General features: G+C 38.0%; 1 protein-coding gene and 1 long non-coding RNA gene across 4 annotated transcripts in view; one reads left to right on the forward strand and one right to left on the reverse strand.

Moving 5' to 3' along the window:
- Positions 1-20,425, reverse strand: part of SGK1 (serum/glucocorticoid regulated kinase 1) — a 111,230-nt gene that overhangs the window by 53,776 nt on the left and 37,029 nt on the right. For all 3 annotated transcript variants that reach the window (XM_081530689.1, XM_081530690.1, XM_081530691.1), the window contains exon 2: positions 13,967-14,182. In XM_081530689.1, coding sequence (XP_081386815.1) covers positions 13,967-14,182 — 216 coding nt within the window. The remainder of the gene's footprint in view (positions 1-13,966; positions 14,183-20,425) is intronic.
- LOC145521768 (uncharacterized) overlaps positions 18,305-20,425 on the forward strand; it is a 41,385-nt gene continuing 39,264 nt past the window's right edge. Inside the window, exons 1-2 of the long non-coding RNA XR_014065669.1 lie at positions 18,305-18,403; positions 20,290-20,405. This is a non-coding gene — a long non-coding RNA (uncharacterized LOC145521768). The remainder of the gene's footprint in view (positions 18,404-20,289; positions 20,406-20,425) is intronic.

The raw sequence follows: 20,425 nt of genomic DNA on the forward strand, positions 1-20,425 counted from the left end.
TCCATGAAATAAAGCCTTATGACTCCTCCTTGCATCTTTGATAAATAGCCAAGTTCCCACAGCTGTTATGATTTCAATTATGAAGAAAATTGGAACTTTTGCATTCTCCAGTGGCTAAAAAATCACTATAAAACCCCCCATTTCTTCAAATGCTATTATTTTCTTTTTCCTCGTGTGTATTGCAAACCATGGACCTGATTAGTGTAGCTGATTAGAGCATTGTGCTATAAGACCACGGCCCTTGTTTAAGCCCAGGGAAGGTCAGTCAGATTAACCCTCCAAGTCTACCGAAAATTTGTTCTATTAGACTTCTGTGAGATTAGGCAAGACAGTACGAACAGATCAAGAGAAATCCAGTCTTTAATGCTAGGAACCATGCTCACAATTGATACAAGGTCAATGGTGTCATCTTCCCATACAAAGACTGATGCTGGTGCAGAGGCATTTTAAAAACATCCACTCTCCTTGGCCTTTTAGAGCTTTTCACTTATAATCAGTCCCAACAGAGAGAACTCCCTAAATCTGGTCCACACAGGCTCTGCCTCTGCAAGACGCAGTTAGATTTCTCAAGTCAAACATAAAATGGCTTAGAGCTTGTGATCATGTGTATTCCCTCTCTTGTTTTCTGTCTCCCACTCCCTCCAGCTACCAAACTCTTCGAAACTTTCAATTCTTCCACATCTTAATTTTATCTTTCCTTTTCAGTCACTAAGTAATGACAAACTAAGCAAATGACAAAGTTCGTTCATGGTTTCAGACTCTTCTTTTTCATCCTCCTCCCTATTTTAATAATGAGGAAATTTTTAGTAATTTGGTTAATGTTACCCTTTTCCAAATCTGGAATCCTTGTTTTTCTTTGCAAAACAAGAATCAAGCTTATTGTATTAAATCTCAAGGCATATTTATCCACAACAGGGTCAGAGCCATAAACCTTAATCCAAAGCCATAAATCTCCAATGGAAGAATTTCTGGAATTTGACTCTCTCCTATCCATTCTTTATGCCTTATGATAACACTGTTGTAATGGACACATTTCAGTGGACCTTTGTTTCCTGAGGATGGTCGTAAATTATTTAAAATGACTTGTGAAAAGCCGTAATGATATGAACTCTTTGTGTCCAAGTTCAGCTTCGTTTTCCTTGTTCCAAATTTACTATGCCACTTGAGTTTTTCAGGCTTTTGGTAATTTGTCCCATCTGCCTGGGTTTCTTTTTTTAATTGAAGTGTAGATGATTTACAATGTTGTGTTAGTTTCAGGTGTACAGCTTATATATACACTGAATCACTTTATGTGTATATATATATATATATATATATATATGGTGGTTTAGTCACTAAGTCATGTCCAACTCCTGCGACCCCATGGACTGTAGCCTGCCAGGCACCTCTGCTAGTGGGATGTCCCAGGCAAGATTACTGGAATGGGTTGCCATTCCCTTTTCCAGGGGATCTTCCTGACCCAGGGATTGAATCTGGGTCTCCTGCATTGTAGGTAGATTCTTTACTAACTGAGCTGTCAGGGAAGCCAAAACATTTATATTCTTTTTCAGATTCTTTTTCATTATAGATTATTCAAATATACTGAATATAGTTCCCTGTGTTACGTGGTAGGTCCTTGTTTATCTCTTTTATATATAGTAGTGTATAACTGTTAATCCCAAATTCCTAATTTGTCCCCCTCTCTCACCTTTCCCCTTTGGTAACCATAAGTTTGTTTTCTATATCTGTGAATCTATTTCTGTTTTGTAAATAAGTTCATTTGCATCATTTATTTAAATTCTACATATAAGTGGTATCACGTGATATTTGTCATTCTCTGTCTGACTTAATATGATAATTTCTAGGTCCATCCATGTTGCTGCTAATGGCACTATTTCATTCTTTTTTTATGGCTGAGCAATATTTCATTATATATGTATATACACACACACATACACACACACACACACACACATGCGTATGTATCACATCTTCTTTATCCACTTCTCTATCAATGGACACTTAGGTTACTTTCACGTCTTGGCTATTGTGGATAGTGCTGCTATGAACACTGTCTTTCAATTTTTTGTTTACATTTCTATTCTGCTAAAGCCTTCATTGACCATCAACAATGGACTATGAGACCCTCTTAAGTGCAATCTGTACCTTCTCCTTTGGTAGCATGTATCACTGTACTATAACTGCCTGGTTAATTATTAGTATTTTCCTCTCTCCTGGAGGTACTCTGTGAGATACTATTTATTGGCTGGCCTGTAATAGAAACTCTCAATAAACACTAGTTGAGAGAAAAAAACCAAGGCTGTGTCATGGGCTGGGAGGAGATTCCACATTCTAGTATCCTTCTTAGGCAGTCACTGCCTGAAAAGTCTGCCTTCATGCTAATATCAGATTGCTTTTTTAAAAAATAACTCAGTGCTGCTGATACGGCAATGCTAAGCCAAGTAGAGAATGATAATGGTCATTCATTTCTCTCTTTTCCTTTTTTTAATTGTTCTACCAAGTTAATGCATTTAGCATTTTCTAATCTACAAAGATTTAAAACATCTGCTCCCTGTGTTACTTAACTAGGGAGCCACCCAGCCAGAGGTGTTTTCCCCTCACGAAGAAATCTAGATGAATCTCTTGAAAGGGCATTTTAAACTAAACTAAGACAGAGAAGCAGGAATATTGTATGACATCCCTTATACGTGGAATCTAAAAAGAAATGATACAGTGAACTTACTTACAAAACAGAAAGAGACTCACAGACTTAGAGAACGAACTTATGGTTGCCAGGAAGAAGGATGAGGGGAAGGGATAATTAGGGCATTTGGGATGGACACATACACACTGCCACATTTAAAATGGATAACCAGCTGTATAGCACAGGGAACTCTGCTCAATATTATGTGGCAGCCTGGATGAGAGGGGGCTTGGGGGAAAATGGATACATGTATATGCATGACTGGGTCCCTTCACTGTTCAGCTGACACTATCACAGCATTGTTAAACAGCTATACCCCCAATACAAAATAAAAAGTTTAAAAAATAAAATAAAATCTATTCACAAAGAAAACCATCTATCAGCACAACAAAGAAAAGTGAATTGAGGATAGAGTTGTTTATGTATAATTATCAAGGCTGATGGACATTGGAAAAGTACACTAAAATTATCGATAGCAAGCTGTAAAGTTTGGCTTGACTTCAAAGGGGTTTTTAATATGTTCTTAAGCCAATATCTGCTACTCAAGGGCAATACAAAAAGTTTAATCTTCTTATGGGACACAGCTGAGTCACTTACATAATATCAGTGTACTTCTACTGGTTGTCATGATTCTCTAAAGAGATGATATCACTAAATCGAGCTTTGCTAGAATCTTGCCTAGAAATAGATTGATTTATTTACAGGCTCATAAAGACAAGTGAAAATAGAATGACTTATTTATTGTGAACAACATGGACAAATGCATCTTGGCACATTTAGGTGTTTACCCAAGTCTCTCTGTGTAAACAGAATGAACGAGAAGCAATTTACTTTGTGTGAATAGGAAATATCAAGGTGATATTAATAATTTTCATTTTCTTTTGTGTTCAGAAGGTTTTTAAGAAGAGTCTTTTCAGGTCCCCAAAGATAACGTTAGAGTTAAGGTATACCATTTTAAGAAACTTATCAGTAAGTCATTCATAAAATTCTTCACATTTTTGTTTAGCTTGTTCTTTATAGGGTAGTTTACACTAAAGGGATACATCTTGATAAATTAAATTCTATCATTTCAATAAATAATCCAAGAAAAAATATAGGTGTAAATTTTGAGGAACAAGAAATAATGACACACAAAAAAATCAAATGGCATACAGTTAAACTTGCTTTCCCTTAAATTCTGTTCTTGCTTGTAGATTTTTAGTAGTTTGTAAAAACCCTTCTTTTAAAAATTTTGAAGTCTCAAAGCTACTAAGAAGGGATATTATTATAGTGGAAAATAGCCATATGGTTTCTGGGAAAGGACTATACTAAAAGGAATAAGCTTAATTAGAAGCAGGATAGATTTGGTTACATACAACAAGAGCCAATGAAATACGCTCCAACCCAAGGGTAAGTGTAACACTGGCTAGAGATTTCTAGAGAAGACAGGGAGTAACTTTCCTGGAATATTTTATGTCCTAAATAGCCTGGATGGATTCCCTTATTCCTTTCCAGACTAATCTCCTGGGAAGGAGGCATACTGGTGGGATGTACCTCATAGGAGAACTTAGGTAATGAAGTGAGCTCTGAATGCAGGCATAAACTTGTTTTATTCCAAAGTCTGACTCTCAAATGTAATTTTTGTGACTTAAATCATGTCTTTAAATACAGCAGAAGTGTGTGCCAGGTTATGGGGAAAGCAATCCTTTGGTCAGTGCCTAGAGGGGAAAGCTGGTGACCTGGATGCCATGCTGCCTCCTCCTGTATTCCAGCCCTGGCAGAATGTTCCTCCCCCCACCCCCAGCTGCCCCCCACAGATTCCCGGCCCTCGCCTCTGGAATCACTGAGTTGGATGGAGGTGGCCTCCTGGCTCTGAGAGCCCTGGAAACATAAACTGGAAACACAGAAGTACTCCTGGAAGAGGAGAAACCGGTGTCCTGGTTATCAGGCTGTCTAGCCAGACATAAAAGGTGCACGTGGCACAGACAGGAAGTCATAATCACGCAGGACCTGGCAGTCTTTCATGTGCTGCTCTTCTGCTGGCAACAGGGCCTTGCTCTGTACCTTTTTGGATGGAGGAGAGTGTGCTTATGTTAGCTTTAGGCTAATGTAGATATTGGGCTTCCCTGGTGGCTCAGTGATAAAGAATCCGCCTGCCAATGCCAGAGATGTGAGTTCGATTCCTGGGTCAGGAAGATCCCTTAGAGAGGGAGGCTACCCACTCCAGTATTCTTGCCTGGGAAATCCCATGGACAGAGGAGCCTGGCAAGCTACATTCTACGGGGTCACGAAAAAGTCTGTATGATGACTAAACAACAACAACAAAATGTAGATACCGCCTCTCTAATAGTACAAAAACCAAGCCTGTCTCATTTTTGTGGCTATAATAACCAATTCTTAGAATGGGAAAAAAAAACCTGCCACAGATAGACTTGGAAGAAGTTGAAAGAGAATGTCAAACTACATAGAAATAATTCATTTAAATTAACAAAAATAAATGCAGAATTCTGACAGATAAAGAAGTAAGAATAGAACAAAACAGTTCCCGTGAAGACTTACAAGTAATGAATTAAAAAATTAGAAAAAGTCCTTAAATTTTTTGATAATGAAAGAAATTCATATCGCATCACTGAAGTGTCATTTCATTAGATGAACAAAAATTAAAACATGTCACTACCTTCAGAAGTGAAGCCCTTGTAGAGTAGGCATTTTTATTTATTTGACTTTTTCTAAATTGGTCATGAAAGTATTTTGCCAAGAACCATAATTATCTTTAAACTCTCCTCCGTTGCTTTGGATTTATACTAAGGTTCAATTTATTCTAACATCATTCAGATTGAGGGGAAAAATCGTTTTCAGGCTTATCAAAAACAGAAAAAATAAATAAAAAAATGAAAGCCCTAAGGGTAAGTCTATGGTTACATTAAATGATATCAATTTGATGCAATATTAACCATAATAATTATTAAATTTATGTTACAACATAAAAATGTTTTCAATAAAGGTTAAGTAGAATAAAGGCAGCTTCACTATTATACATACATTATGACAACAATCATGGGTAAACCAGGTACCCAAGGATGAAAACTGAAAAAGAACACAGAAAAATAATAAAAAAGAGTTGGCACATGTAAAGTAACTGGAATTATGTTTAAACATCTCAATAATGTTACTATGATAATTCTTACCTAATTTTTGAAAATCATGGGGAAAAGTCAGAAAAGAGATAGATTCATAGTAAAAGACATTTAAAATCTAAAAATGGAAATTTCAGCTAACTAGTGACTCTTGGCGAGGACAGCAAGGCAATCTTTCCTCTGGTTCTTAGCCAAAAAGAAATGCTTGAATTGTGTTACTTGGGACACTCCAAATTAGTGTAGAACAAAGGGGGAAAAAAAATCAAAAACGGCCAAGAGAAACCAGCAGAGTTTCTCCTATTTTATATACCCCTGTCTGAAATAGATTTTTTTTTAAGTTATTTTTCTAGGAAAAAACAAACTCCAATTTTTGGGGGAAATAAAAGTATTTTTTTCCAATTCTGCCTCAGTCTTAGAACAATAATATTCAGATGAATATTGGCAATAGTGATCATAGGAGGTTTCACTCTCCCAAGAGGGTAACTAAGTCATTTTCAATGTTTCCTAAGACATATTATTTTCCAGGTAGCATTCTTTGTTGTTGTTGTTATAATTATTATTATTGGAAAGTTTGGAAATGTGTGAACATTTTGCAACCCACTCCAGTATTCTTGTCTGGGAAATCCCATGGACAGAGGAGCCTGGAGGGCTATAGTCCATGGAGTCGCAAAGAGTCAGACACAACTGAGTGACTAAACAACGTTTCAAGTGCTGTTTATGGAGGGTTTTTTTTTTTTTAGGAGTTTCTGCACAGGCTCTCTCATTTGATTCCCATCCTCTCATCAGCTGGGTGAAGTGGGTGGCATTGTTTTATTTTTCAGGGTTTGTAGGTCAGTCTGGAGATTAAGTTGCATGTGAATGGTCATGTGACTTGTCAGTGGTAGAGCTCCATGAAGAATCCAGCTTCTCTGGTTCTAGATAGAACGCCATCCACTCCATCACATCCTAGGGCATTTTCTTGTCCTTGCCTTAGTCTAATCTTTTGTTTTTTGTGATAAATACCTTCTCAAAGATGACATGGCTTAAAGTTTGGTGCAGAAAAAGACTACTGTGTGTGATAAGCTTAGAAATCGCCAGACACCCCCCCCCCCCCCCCCAGAGATCATGGTCGGTCATGCTAAGAGCAGAAAAATGGGGAAGAGGGTCAGTGGAAGGACTATTACTTTATTGCCTATAAGCCTTCACAAAAACCCATTTTTGTTATTCAACTTGAAAGAAACCAGAAATCCATAAAGCCATCTGGCTGACTCAAGTCTATCGTTTATAGCCTTTTCTTAAGAAAGATCAGAAAAACTCAAGACCATGTGAAAGTAAATCAGTATGGAAACTATTCCTCAGCTGATCATTTTACTACCAAGCTTCCTGGGCTTCAAAGGAATAGCTCAACAGTTTTGAGAAGAAGTATAAAGGTAATGGTGTACCTCCCTGAGCCACAATAGCCTACCTAACAGATGGAGAAAAGGCATCCCAGACGCTGAAAAAGCCACATGAGGCAGACGCCCTCCCAGAACTGTGTCAAGTTAGCTTAATTAAAAGTGCCTTCTATTATTGTCTGTGATGATTTGCTGAGGAAGAAGAGGCAGCGACCTTATATTTAATCATGTCAAAGGCTCAACGTTAATTCTTGTGTTAGTAATGTGGTTAATAATTTCTCCAAGTTGACAGCTCTTTCCAGGGAACTGACTTCACTGGGTCTGAAAACCCGTGCACAGTGCCCTGGTTTCAGTTGTTGGCCGCTGACTAAGCATCTTTAGAGCTATCTTCAGTTGAAAGACAGACAGAGAAGTCTAACAAAATCCTCACTCAGCCAAATCTATCCCATATGAGAGGGCGAAGTTAATGAGAATCAGTCATGAGCCCCTGGCATGCAGCGCCTCTGGAACGTAAGTGATTTATAACCAGCATGGACTACAGTTTCTTAGTCTCTCCTTTTCATGTTAAAAAAAAAAATTCCATGAACAAAATTTCCATTTCAGCTAATAAAGGCAGAGAAAAAAAAAAAAGAGCACATTAACTTTGAGTATGTAGGCAAGACCCAGAGAGGAGCCAGGAAAATGAACATGTAAGATTTAAAAATTGTGGGGAGCTGAGAGAATGAATGGATGTTCACACTAACAGACATCTCAAAGGGCAGGGAGAAAATGATTGACAGACAGAAGGATAAGCAAGCCATTGTGGGAGCACAAACATTGTATGTTTCCATTTTCCTCCAGTGCCTTTCTTTGTGGTGTAGTGATGGTATGATCTCATGGTGTGAAACCATCTTTGTGATAGTGCCTGGCTTTCAACCAATGCAACTTCCTCTCTACAAATGAGTTTTCTAGTGAGCATAATGTTCTCCAAACTCACAGGTAATACACTAATATGATCTTGAGAGGTTCAACCAATATTGACAAAGCTAAACTCCTTGATTACTCTCCCCCACCTCATCTCTCCATTTGAATCCCAGGAGAGTTGTAATCACCATTTCAGTTTGATATATATACTTCCAGATCATTTTGTTTGCATTTACACAGACACACTCATACACTCATAGATTCACATACACATACACAGACATGAAGAGAGAAATGATAAATTTAAAAAAATGTGACGATGCTATAAACATATTCATCTTTAATTTGCTTTTCTAACTGACTATCACTGTGTCCGTCCCCACTATCAGCACAAATAAGTACATATATAAAGTAATTGTAAAGTACAAAAATTAAAAAAAAAATAAAGTAATGGTAGAGATATAGATTTGCTAAGTTAAAAGGCACAAGATTTAAAAAATTTTAATAGAGGAGCATTGCTAAAAAATTCTTCCACTGCTAGTGTTTTGGCCTATACTTTTACCATGACATTATCAATTTTTCAACCTTTGACAATCTGATGGATTAAAAACAAATGGATTTCATTGTTTCAATTTTCATTTACCTGGTGGAACTGTAGGCACTTAAAATGGTTTTTAGTTTTAGTTTTCTTTTTTTATTTCCACTGTAAGCCCAGAGTTATAGGAAGAATGTTTGTGAATTCCAGGTGGGTGATTGGCTGAGAATGGCAGTGTGACTGTCATATTGTTTTCAGTTTCTAATTTTATTAAATTGTAATTAGCCAGCAGGGCCTGTGTGATTTCTGCTTTTTGGAATTTGATGAGATACGCTTCGTGATCTAATTCTTGGTCAGTTTTTGTAACTGTTCCATGTGTGCTTAAAATAAAGTAAATTCTTTACTGATACTAATCTCAGCATAAATCAGATACGGTCAATTGTTGTATTAAAGTCCTCTATCCTCACATATTATCAGTCTTCTTGAACTGGCAATTCCTGGGAGAAGTATGACAAAAATATATTTTTCTATTATTTGTTGCTTCGAATATTTCCGTGTTGTTACTAAGTGCATAAAGTTTGGTGAATTTTTCTTTTCTCTTATTTGTTGCTTCGAATATTTCCGTGTTATGTTACTAAGTGCATAAAGGTTGGTGAATGTTTTCTTTTCTTAATAGCTATCTTTCATCAATGTGAAATATTCCTCTTTGTTCCTTTCAAAAATTTTTTGCCTTACATTGTATTTTTTTCTGATATTAATATTGTTAACACTGTGGTGGTGGTGTAGTCGCTAAGTTGTGTCCAACTCTTATGACCCCATGGACTGTAGCCTGCCAGGCTTCTCTGACCATGGGATTCTCCAGGCAAGAATACTGGAGTGGATTGCCATTTCCTTCTCTAGGGGATCTTCCCGACCCAGGGATTGAACCCGGGTCTCCTGCATTGCAGGCAGATTCTTTACCGACTGAGCTATGAGGGAAACACTGCTTTCCTTTTATTATGTCTTGTGTGGATCATCTTCTGTTTTCAACATACTGTATTCTTTTGAATACAAAAGCTTACAATATTCCAATCTGTTGGATATGTCTTTGATGTGATCCTTTTGGACTGTAGTTTCTCATCAACCTCTTTCTCATTAATCCTACCTGCCAGAGATTCTTATCCATACAATGGCATACCTTGTTTTCTACCGCCATTATAAATTAAAATGTGTGTGTGTTTGTGTGTGTGAGTGTTTTCTGTCATTTAAGGTAAGAAGAGACGACATTAAATGTTCAGGCTGCCACCTTGATCCAATCCTATGCTTTCCCTCACACCCGATTTCCTTCCCCTCTGCCACTCCAAAACACTCCTTTTTTGGGACTTCCCTGGTTGTCCAGTGGCTAGGACTCTGAGCTCACAATGCAGGGAGTCCGGGTTCAACCCCTGGTTTGGGAACTAGATCCCACATGCTGCAGCGAAGATTGAAGATCCCACACGCCACAACTAAGATGCATCATAGCCAAAGAAATAAATATATAAAAATAAATTTAAAAGAAAAACTAAGCCAAAACACTCCTTTCTTGTTTTCCAGCTAGGATGATCTGGATATTGGAGGTTCTGTGAGAGAAAAGGTGCGGAATAGAATTTATGAATATGCTTAGTCAGCATGCACCCGTTGAAAACCTAGTATGGTTTTCATCTCTTTAGGAACTAAAAGTTGACTTCAACTTGATTTCCTCTGGCATGCATATTCAGTAACAGCATGCACAGCTCTATGTTATCCTTTTTCACATCTCATTCCCAAAAAGGTCTGTTTAATAAAACAGTCCATTTTTAGACAGCACTACTAGCAATATCACGATATTGTTTTTCTGAGTGATTTATTGGCAGTACGTATATCCCAGTTTCTTCCATGGAAGAGACCCGTTTAAAGGCTCTTAACTAGACAATTGGCAAGACCTGGCACAAACCAACAGCAATATATATTTTAGTGATATTTTGGCCATTAAATGTAGCATTTAGGCTGTACTATTCTTAAAGTCAGAAAAAAAACAACCCTCACAATTATTCATAAAAGACTTGTGCTTTGTTTGCTTCCTTATTTATTTGAAACCTTCTCACCTCATTTTCTATGCTTTACCTTTATACATCAAATACTGTTTTTTTCTCATTTATAGGTCATCAAATTCCAACCACAAGATTTCAGACTAAAAAGGGCTTTAGAGTTAATTAGGTTAGGCCCATCATACAGTGTTTAAGAGCTTTTGTGACATGTTCAAGTTCATATATTGACCTTGGAGCAGAGCTATGGCAGAATGTGGGTTGCTTGACTCCAGAACACTATATGTAAATTTATGTTTACAAAATACTTTTTAAACCCCATCTCATCTGCAAAGTACCAAAAAACTCCTAGGAAGAATCTTCATGGCAAGCATGAATAATCTCAGTTTTCATAGGAGGGGACATTGAGCAGGAAGAATGAATTGATGACTTGCTTAAAATAATCCACATCAGGAGTTGTCAGGGACAACAGGAAATACTCACTACCAGACCTCTGCGTCTAACAGCCTCTCTGTCTCCTCAGCACACACCTCACTTCCTAAAAGGACAGAGGTGCCCTCTCAAGGAACTATTTCATGGTTTAATTCCTAAAGGACACAAAGTATAGATTCACCTTTTTAATTTTTTTGTAGAATCTTAGTTCCCTGACCAGGGATTGAACCCATGGACCTGGGAGTGGAAGTGTGGTCTTAGCCACCAGACTGCCAGGGAAGTACCTAGATTCATTTTTAGACTGTCAAAATATAAGTGTCTCTTTGGTTTGTGATGACCTTAAGAAAAAAACTCACCTAGTCAGAACCAGGTTGTTGTTCTTTAGTCTCTAAGTTATGTTTGACTCTTTTTGTGACCTCATGGACTATATAGCCTGCCAGACTCCTTTGTCCCATGGGATCTCCCAGGCAAGAATACTGGAATGGGTCGCTATTTCTTTCTCCAGGTGATCTTCTCAGGGATTGAAGCCACATCTCCTGCATTGGCAGACAGATTCTTTACCACTGAGCCACCCGAGTCAAAACCAGGTAATCCATTGCAAATTGGAAACTGAGTCACCTATAATCCTGGATAAAGTAAAAGAAAAATTCCTTCCAGTTCTTTGTTTATTGATTCTTCTTGAGTGGAATTTCATTTATTCATTAACTTAGCTCTACTCTCAACAGCTGGGCATTATAGTAGGCCCTCCAGTAAACATTTAGGACTAGCCATTTGTGCTCCATATAGGATTTGCAGAGGTCTCTCTCTGCCTTTGAGTCATGACTAGTTCTTTAGACTCTAAAGAGCTGGCAAACTCTTTTTAGACACTAAGAGTCCAAGAGTCTGCAAAGTATGCCTGGTGGACCAGCCACATGTTTTTGTAAATAAAAGTTTTATTTGAACACAGTCAGGCCCACTCATTTGTGTGTTTTTTATGGCTGCTTTTCCTACAAGTTCAGTTCAGTTTAGTTCAGTTCAGTCGCTCAGTCGTGTCCGACTCTTTGTGACCCCATGAACCGCGGGCAGAGCTAAATCAGAGTGACAGAGACTGTATGGCTTACAAAGCCTAAAATATTTGCTCTCTGAATCTTTACAGAAAAAGTTTGCCAATCCTTGCATTTAAAATCTATTTATTGCCTTTTATGACTAACGTGGAGCTGAACCAGTGACTAACTAAAAAACAAATCTGTTGTTGTTGCTATTTTAGTTGGTAAGTCCTGTCCAATTCTTTTGTGACCCCCACCAGGCTCCTCTGTCCATGGGATTTCCTATGCAAGAATACTAGAGTGGGTTGCCATTTCCTTCATGAGGGAAAACAATAAATGCGTTGTGATAAATGTTAGTAGATCAGCAACCTTCGGACCTACACATGGAAGTCTAATTCAGTGTTACAGATTTACAGGCTTAGCTAGTATGTACATCAGCAAACATAAGTAATAATGATTTCTATTTTCATGGCACTTTATATATTATGAAATATTACATATATATATCTCATCTGATATTTCCAATAACCCTAGAAAGAAGGGTCTTACTTTTTCATGAGGTAACAGTTTCAAAGATACTGCCTTTCTCAGGGTTAAAAGGAATTCAGATTCAAGCCTTTTTATCTTTATTTTTTAGCAGCTAAATTGGTTTCTTTATCTCTGCAAATTGCTGACTTTAAAAAAAAAGGAAAGAGGAGTTATTAACATTTATCATCTTATGATGCACTAACTTGAAATAATATAGTGGAAGATTATTTGCAATCAATTGTACTTTGTATTAACATGTCCTATTTTCTTACTGTTATGTTTTTATGTCAATAAGTTGGTAATAATATAAATATATAATCTGATGGTTTAAAAAGTCAAAATAAATAAGCCTAATTGAGTTTTAAGTTAAAAACACAATATTAAATCTTTGAAATCTTAGAACTATGAAATAAGTCAGTTATTTGGCTTTCTTGAATAAGAGAAATTATTATACCACCTCCCCCCCACCACCACTGGAAAAAACCTCATGGAGTGGTATAGAAAAATAAAAATATAAGTAAAATATGAAAACTTATTGATAAAGTTCTCTGTGTTATGGGTCAAATCATGTTGAGCAAAAAATATTTCAGTGGTGGTTACAAACTTTAGATGACTGTTATATTTCCTGCATCATACAAGAATTGATCTCTGTGCCATCAAACAACTCAGGAGCAACTTCTAGTTGACCAAAACATTGCTGTAGTAATCTTGGAATAGCATAAAAAATTAAGACAACCTATTGGATGATTCCAATGGATGGTATCTAGGAAAGACAAAACAATGGGGAGAGCAAAAAGATCCATGGTTGACCAGTAGTTGGGAGAAGAGAGGGCTGCTTAAGTGGAGCACAGAGGGTTTTTAGGGCAGTGAAACTATTCCATATGATACTGTAATGATGGATACATGTCATTATATATTTGTTCAAGCCCACACAATGTGCAACATCAAGAGTGAACCCTTACGTAAGCTATGAACTTCCAGTGATGATGTGTCCATGTAGGTTCATCAGTTGTAAAAAATATTCCACTCTAGTGGGGAAGATGCTAGTGGGAGAGACTGTATGTCTGGGGGTAAGGAATGTATGGGAAATCTCTATACCTTCCTCTCAGCGTTGCTGTGAACTGAAAATTGCTCTAAAAAGTAAAGTCTTTTGAAAAAATGGCTAGTACAATGAGCTAACACAGGTCACAATTCTATGTTCTCCTCAGAAGCTTTACAAATGTGCATTAAAAAAATAATAAATTTCAAAGCATACTCTGGAACGGATACAAAAAAAGAAAAACAAAGACCTAGAATCCTTTCAGGAGAATGGATCCAGAGCAAACTTACTTCACACCCGGATTGAGTTTCCCACGAGCACGACTCCTTCTCCTGAGAGAGGACCCCTCTTTGGAAAGCATGGTCTCCCAGGCACGTCTGACACAAGGAAGAGTCAAAGTCTGGCTCTCCTGGCGGCATGTGTACCACCGAGGGGCCTGTGTACTTCAAGCTGGGACTCTGATGCTTGTCCACACTGACCACTGGGCTTTTGATCCATCTTCGTACCTACAATGTGCAAAAGAAAGAAAAAGGGTGTTTTACCTACTTTGATGTATAATGGGGCTTTGGCGGGAAATTTAGTGGGATGGACACTCTTGAAAGGAGTCTCTCCACTTCTCCGTCAGGTCTTGATCCAAATCCATCAATGCTGGCTACTCACTTACCCAGAGTGTGTGGTTTTTGGCTGATCATTTCAACTTACTGAGACTGTCTCTCCATCTGTAAGACTGGGGGAATAATACTTCCTCCGAGGTTGTTGAGCCAGATTTTAAAATATTTGAAAATGTCCAAGTGTTTTGCCTGGCAGAGAGTGTTGAGTAAACGGTGCCGATTTTATGCTGACTCTTACTATTATACTTATGTTGACAGAATGATAGTCACAAATGTCTAAAGTGAATTGCTAGGTATTGTAACCTGAGAAAACACTAATGCCAGAGCTTAGGATCTAACTGCTGCTAAATGAATTAATACATATTTCACTACTGTAAAAACTTGATTATAAAAAAAGTTGCTCCTGGCTAGGAAATTATCTCACTTTTTTTTTCTTAAAGTTTTAAAACTCACCACTTCCCTTACTTGCATGTAGAATTCTTGTAAGGTATAGAGTGAAAAAAAAAAAGTAAAGCTATTCTAACATTAAAAAGATAAAATTTATGGGATTTCCCTGATGGTCCAGTGGTTAAGAATCCGCCTTCCATTGCAGGGGATGAGGATTCAATCCCTGGTTGAAGAAATAAGGTCTTGCATGCCAAGGGGTAACTAAGCCCACACACCACAACTAGAGAACGCCTGTGCACTGCAACGAAGACCCAGTGCAGCCAAAATTAAAAAAAAAAAAAAAATTTAAAGGATAACATTTATATAGCACTTTAAACACAAAAGACACTGTTTTAGGTGTTTAACAGGCAGAGTTTTCTTTAATCCTCAGAATAGTCTTACATGACAGGTACTATTACTAATCCCATTTTGCAGATGAGAAGACAGAGGCACAGAGAAATGAAGCAAGTTTCCCCCCCACACAATACTGGTGTCAAGCAAAGGCAGGACCCAGCATCTTGAATCCAGAGTCTACTGCTTTACAAGCATGCAGTTTTAACAAGTGCTGGAGTACTTTATGACTTGTCATCAAGTGCTTGAAATTTATCCTGATTTAATTATGCCTTTTTCATGTTCTTTGAAACTCCAGAGGATTCTTTTTATAGTTAAACAATTGGTGAAAATAGTGTATACTAAAAGGATGAAAAAATAAAATCATAGACTGAATTTTAGTCAGTAATGCTGACAACTACATTTTTAAATTTTTTTAAAAAATACTGAGAATAAACTAAAATTGCAATAGCATAAGAATGTTTAAACAATTTGATGGAATATTATGCCATCACTAAAAATAAATATTGTGAAGACCCTGTGGCAACATGAAAAATGTTTAGAATGAAATTATACAAAAAAAGCCAAATACAGAATTGTTCAATCACTGTAATTGCAAATGTAAAAATACATGTACTATCTATAGCCAAAGCTATAGACAAAGCAAGAAAGTAACAGGCAAAATAGAAACTGTTATATTTCCTGTTAGGATTATGGATGCCTTAGTTCTCCTTCTTTTTACAGTGTCCTGTTCTTTAATTTTTTTTTAAAGAATAATTTATTTTAAAGTATATAAGAATCTCGAGCAAATAAAGTCACCATATTTCTTTCTTTGGTTACATATGTATCTTTCAATTGTTTTATGTATAGGTATTCTTTTAAATGCCATTTAAAATAATGTTTTTACATTTACTATCCTAATGTTACGTTACTATCCTAATGTTAACATTTGGAAGATTTCCATCAGTATTTCTTGCACTCTGGAGCCCCATAAGCATGCTAGTAGGTGCAAAGCTTTTATTTGATTCACTAATGAAAGTCTAAATGAAACTCTCAAAGTTAAAGACTACACTAGAACCTCTCTTCCTGATAATAGTACCAAATGTGTTTTTGATCAATCTAAAAAGTACTAAATTTCATTAGAGACAGAAAATGCTTTTTATTCTTCTTCTTCAGAGGGTTTTGAGCTTCAAGTTTGGTAACTGTTCCTGATTAGTTGCCAACCTTGTGTTTTAATATCAATCTTCTATTCTGGCTGATTTTCAATGTCTCTTTTGCCAAGTAGATTTAACTTAAGGGTTACTATGAATAGAATTTTAAACAGATTTATCATCATAAATTTGTATGACCTTACTAAGAATCTAGGTGTAGTGAAATGTAAGTTTCATATTTATGGACCATGATATCTAGACTAAACCTTATGCAATACGGTCTTACAGTTACCCAATGTTTAGTGGAAGAATGTCCGTGTGAGTGAATCTAACTTTTCATTAAGTTATAGAAAAAAAAGGGGGGAGTTATAAAGGGACAAGAATTAGAGACATCTCACTCCAGAGAATACAAATGATCTGTGAACTTTTGTATATTAGAAATCATAGGGATTAAGAGTCACATAAAGGATTGACATTTTATTTGATAGCAGCTAAGAATTTCCAAAATGGTTTAGATGACTGAGCATAGGCTGTCAAACAACCCATTTGTTGTTGTTTTTCAGTCACTAAATCAAATCTGATTCTTTGCGACCCCATCGACTGCAGCATTCCACAATTCCCTGTCTTTACCATTTCCCAGAGTTTGCTCAAACTCATGTCCATTGAGTCAGTGATGCCATCCAACCATATCATCCTCTGTCACGCCCTTCTTCTCTTGCCTTTAATCTTTCCCGGCATCAGGGTCTTATCCAATAAGCTGGCTCTTTGTATCAGGTGGCCAAAGTATTGGAGCTTCAACTTCAATATCAGTTCAATGAATATTCAGGGTTGATAATTTGAGAGTTGAAAGAGACCCAAAGATGTTAGCAATTTGCCCAAAGTCACAATGTAAATTATTAGGTGGGAAAACTACACATCTTAGTTTAGGCAAGTCAGTTTCTACTAGGATATAAGCTGGCAAACTCAGTGCCTTCAGAGGCTGGCAAGAACCGGAAGCGTGTAAAGCCTAAAGACTAGGGTATAAAAATAGGGAGTGTTGGAGATGGTGGTAAACCAGGAGTGTATGCTTGCTAAGGGTTCTTAAATTTGAATTTAAAAAATGAAAAAATAAACAAATAAAACCTCCAAGCAAACAATGGTGCCCAAATAAAGCCCTAGTCAAATATACCCTACACCTTCAAAGATCACTGCTTCACCCTTGAAGTTACTCTTTCAAGTAGAGTATGTTTGAAATAGAATGCTATGAAGTAGAAATAAAATGATTTGGTATCTTCTAACTTAAAAAGAATCCAGTAACTTCCATTCATGGGTTTATCACTCATTGTTGGAGACCAGCTATGCGTCAGGCATAATCTAGGCATTGAGAATTTGCAAGTCAGATCCCCCCAAACTTACCCTCATGGAGCTTGACTTATGACTAAAAGAACAAATTTATTTATTAAGGGAATAAATTATTTAAATAAACAATAAGGGGGGAAGTAAAGCAGAGAAGAATGATCAGGCTCATGAGGGTGGGAGGACTCAATTTTAATTTTATGGGATTTCTGGGGAAAGATTCAAGCTGCAAAGCTGAATGAGTCGGAGACTTGAAACCAATAGCCATATTCTGCTGAAGTCTTCCAGGGAAAAAGCCCAGTGACTTGCCAGGATCTACTTATGCACGTGTCATATTCCTGGGGCTTCGGTTATTAGAATCTATTATATTTCAATTAAACTAACTGAATGTATGATTTCCTCAAGTCTTCTCAGAGGGAGTGTTTTGAGACTTAACACCTCGCACTGGGGGCAGGGAGTGGGTGGGGTGACATTTCATTAGAAAGATCTCTGATTCCAAATGACCTTCAACAAATTAACCCACTAGGAGTCTCACAGACACAGGACTAGGACCCGCCCTCTCTTTCCACAGAGAATGTGGAGAGGGAAGTTTATAACTATTCCCTTTCTCCAGAGGCGTCTGGCAGAAAGGTGTTATAAAAATAGACAAAGTAATACATTTTGTAACAGGACGGTGACTGGCAGCAATCGCCAGCTTTGTCTAGAAATGGTTTATCTCCTCTGGCTAAGCCCTCATCCTGGCTTCCGCCTGTCCCTCCACATTACTCCTTTAAACATTTCACTGCTCTGGAGCCTCCCAAGTGGTCTTTATTGGCCTGATCCATGACTCCGTTGACGACTTGTGCTTCAGTCTGAGAGAAAGGCTCTACCGGGGGTGAGTACACGGGCCCTCCCTCCGGCCTTGGACGCAGGCAAGGTGCCCTCGAAAACTGCTGAGTGCAGAACCGCTCCCCGGGCCCCGAGGGACTTCCAGCTACAAGCGGCCTATTGTGTTCCTTCAGGCGATGAATTGGGAGGGAGTCGCTGACAGCGAGTGGCTTGGGGAGCCCCTCAGAGACCTGTCACAATGGCTCTCGGAAAACTGGAGCAGTTGCGTGTGTGAGAAAAATCAATGCCCGGATACAGGCCGCCGGCCCGGCTCCTAGGCCACCTGGTCCTGGTTTTATTCAGAGCCACACACCCGTTTGTGGCTAGCCTTGTAAACAAACACAGACTGGGGGTGAGACATCCTTCTGACCCTGGACGAATCAAGAACTCCCTCACTTGGGGTTTCTGGAAGCCTGTTCTCCAAACTGCACCAGATTTTTAAAGCAGCAATTACCTCTCCAGACAGCAGGGTCAAAGAGTAAGGCCTTTATTTTAACCTCCCAGCTACTCTTGCTGAACAGTGTGTATGCAAAATATTAAGCCAATTTCTTAGCTAAATCAGTCTGTCTTGGTTTTGTTAATTTCTTTATTTGAAAAAAACTCTACAAGCAATAATCCCTGACTAGAAAATCACCAGATGGGATTAAAGAGATTGGCCAGCTTTGAGGGATTTTCCACTAGTGCTTTTTTCCCATTACAAAATAGTAAACAGATATTATTCTTAATTTAATATGTTTAGCCGATAATGATGTCAACTGATGCAGAACCATTATAGGGTGTTCAGGTACTTATCTGTGAATTTACAAGGCAGCATCATTCCTTTTGTTTGTTGGGAGTGAAGAGCTGTCTTTTCCTTTAAATCTAAGAGAACTTGATGTTGGACACAGACTTTGGCAATTTCCGGAGGGGTGTTTTTTATTATAGAAAACTGACTTTGTTTATATGATGCCACCATAACCTTCAATTCAGATATATTCAAGCAAGTTTTCCAGTAAAATTATTTGAATAATTCAACTGATTATGAAGAGAGATCTCTGTACCTATTCCTTTTCCAGAGGGGTGCCTGCCAATAGGCCAGTTATGACATTAATGTAGTTCAGGAGAAGGATCCTGGAAGGCAAATTCCTCTCACTTTGGTGCATGGGGCTGCTTCACAGCATGAGTCCTAAAATATAACAGTGCTGTGAGACAAGGTCAGTGATATTAATCTGATTTCACTTCAGCTATCTGTGGTCATCATCTAGCTTTCTTTTCTTCGAATATCTGTAGTATTTATTGCTTATATAAAAACATGGTATTCTGGCATTTCCCTGGTGACTCAATGGTAACGAATCTGCTTGCCAATGAGGAAGACACGGGTTCGATCCCAGGTCCGAGAAGATCCCACGTGTCTCGGAACAGCTAAGCCTGTGTGTCACACCTACCGAACCTGCACTCTGGAGCCGGGGAGCCACAACTGCTGAAGCCCGAGCACTCTAGAGCCTATGCTCTGCAACAAGAGAAGCCACTGTAATGAAAAGCCTGTGCACCACAACTAGAGAATAACTCCTATTCGCTGGAACTAGAGAAAAGCCCAAGCAGTAACGAAGAAGATCCAGCACAGCCTAAATAAATAAATAATTTTTTCAATTAAAAAAAAATGGGACTTTAATGCTCACTGGTTTTATCCTGTGTCATCTAACTGGAGCATACGGTGAGGACAACATCTCAGGCTTCTTTTTGATTCCACAGAGGCTAGCCTTAGGACTTACAAATAGTAGGCAGTAGAAACAGGAATTGTTTGATTATTTTTGACAGTAACTCTATTTATTCCTTTATACATCTTAACACTACTTTGCTACCATCCTCAATCAAGGTAACGCATATGCTGTGCATAACTATTTCCCTTACAAGGCAACAGCTCCGCAGAGCAGACTCCATGAGAGGACAGAGTGGCTTCTGGAATTCCCCATCCTTTCATGCCATCACCCTTGGAACTTCCCGGTCCTTTCTTCTCAGCACTGCCCAAGGTAACTGCATCCTGTTCTAG

Source organism: Giraffa tippelskirchi, chromosome 9, assembly GCF_054371585.1.
Source record: "Giraffa tippelskirchi isolate mGirTip1 chromosome 9, T2T-mGirTip1v1.2.pri, whole genome shotgun sequence".
NCBI lineage: Eukaryota > Metazoa > Chordata > Mammalia > Artiodactyla > Giraffidae > Giraffa > Giraffa tippelskirchi.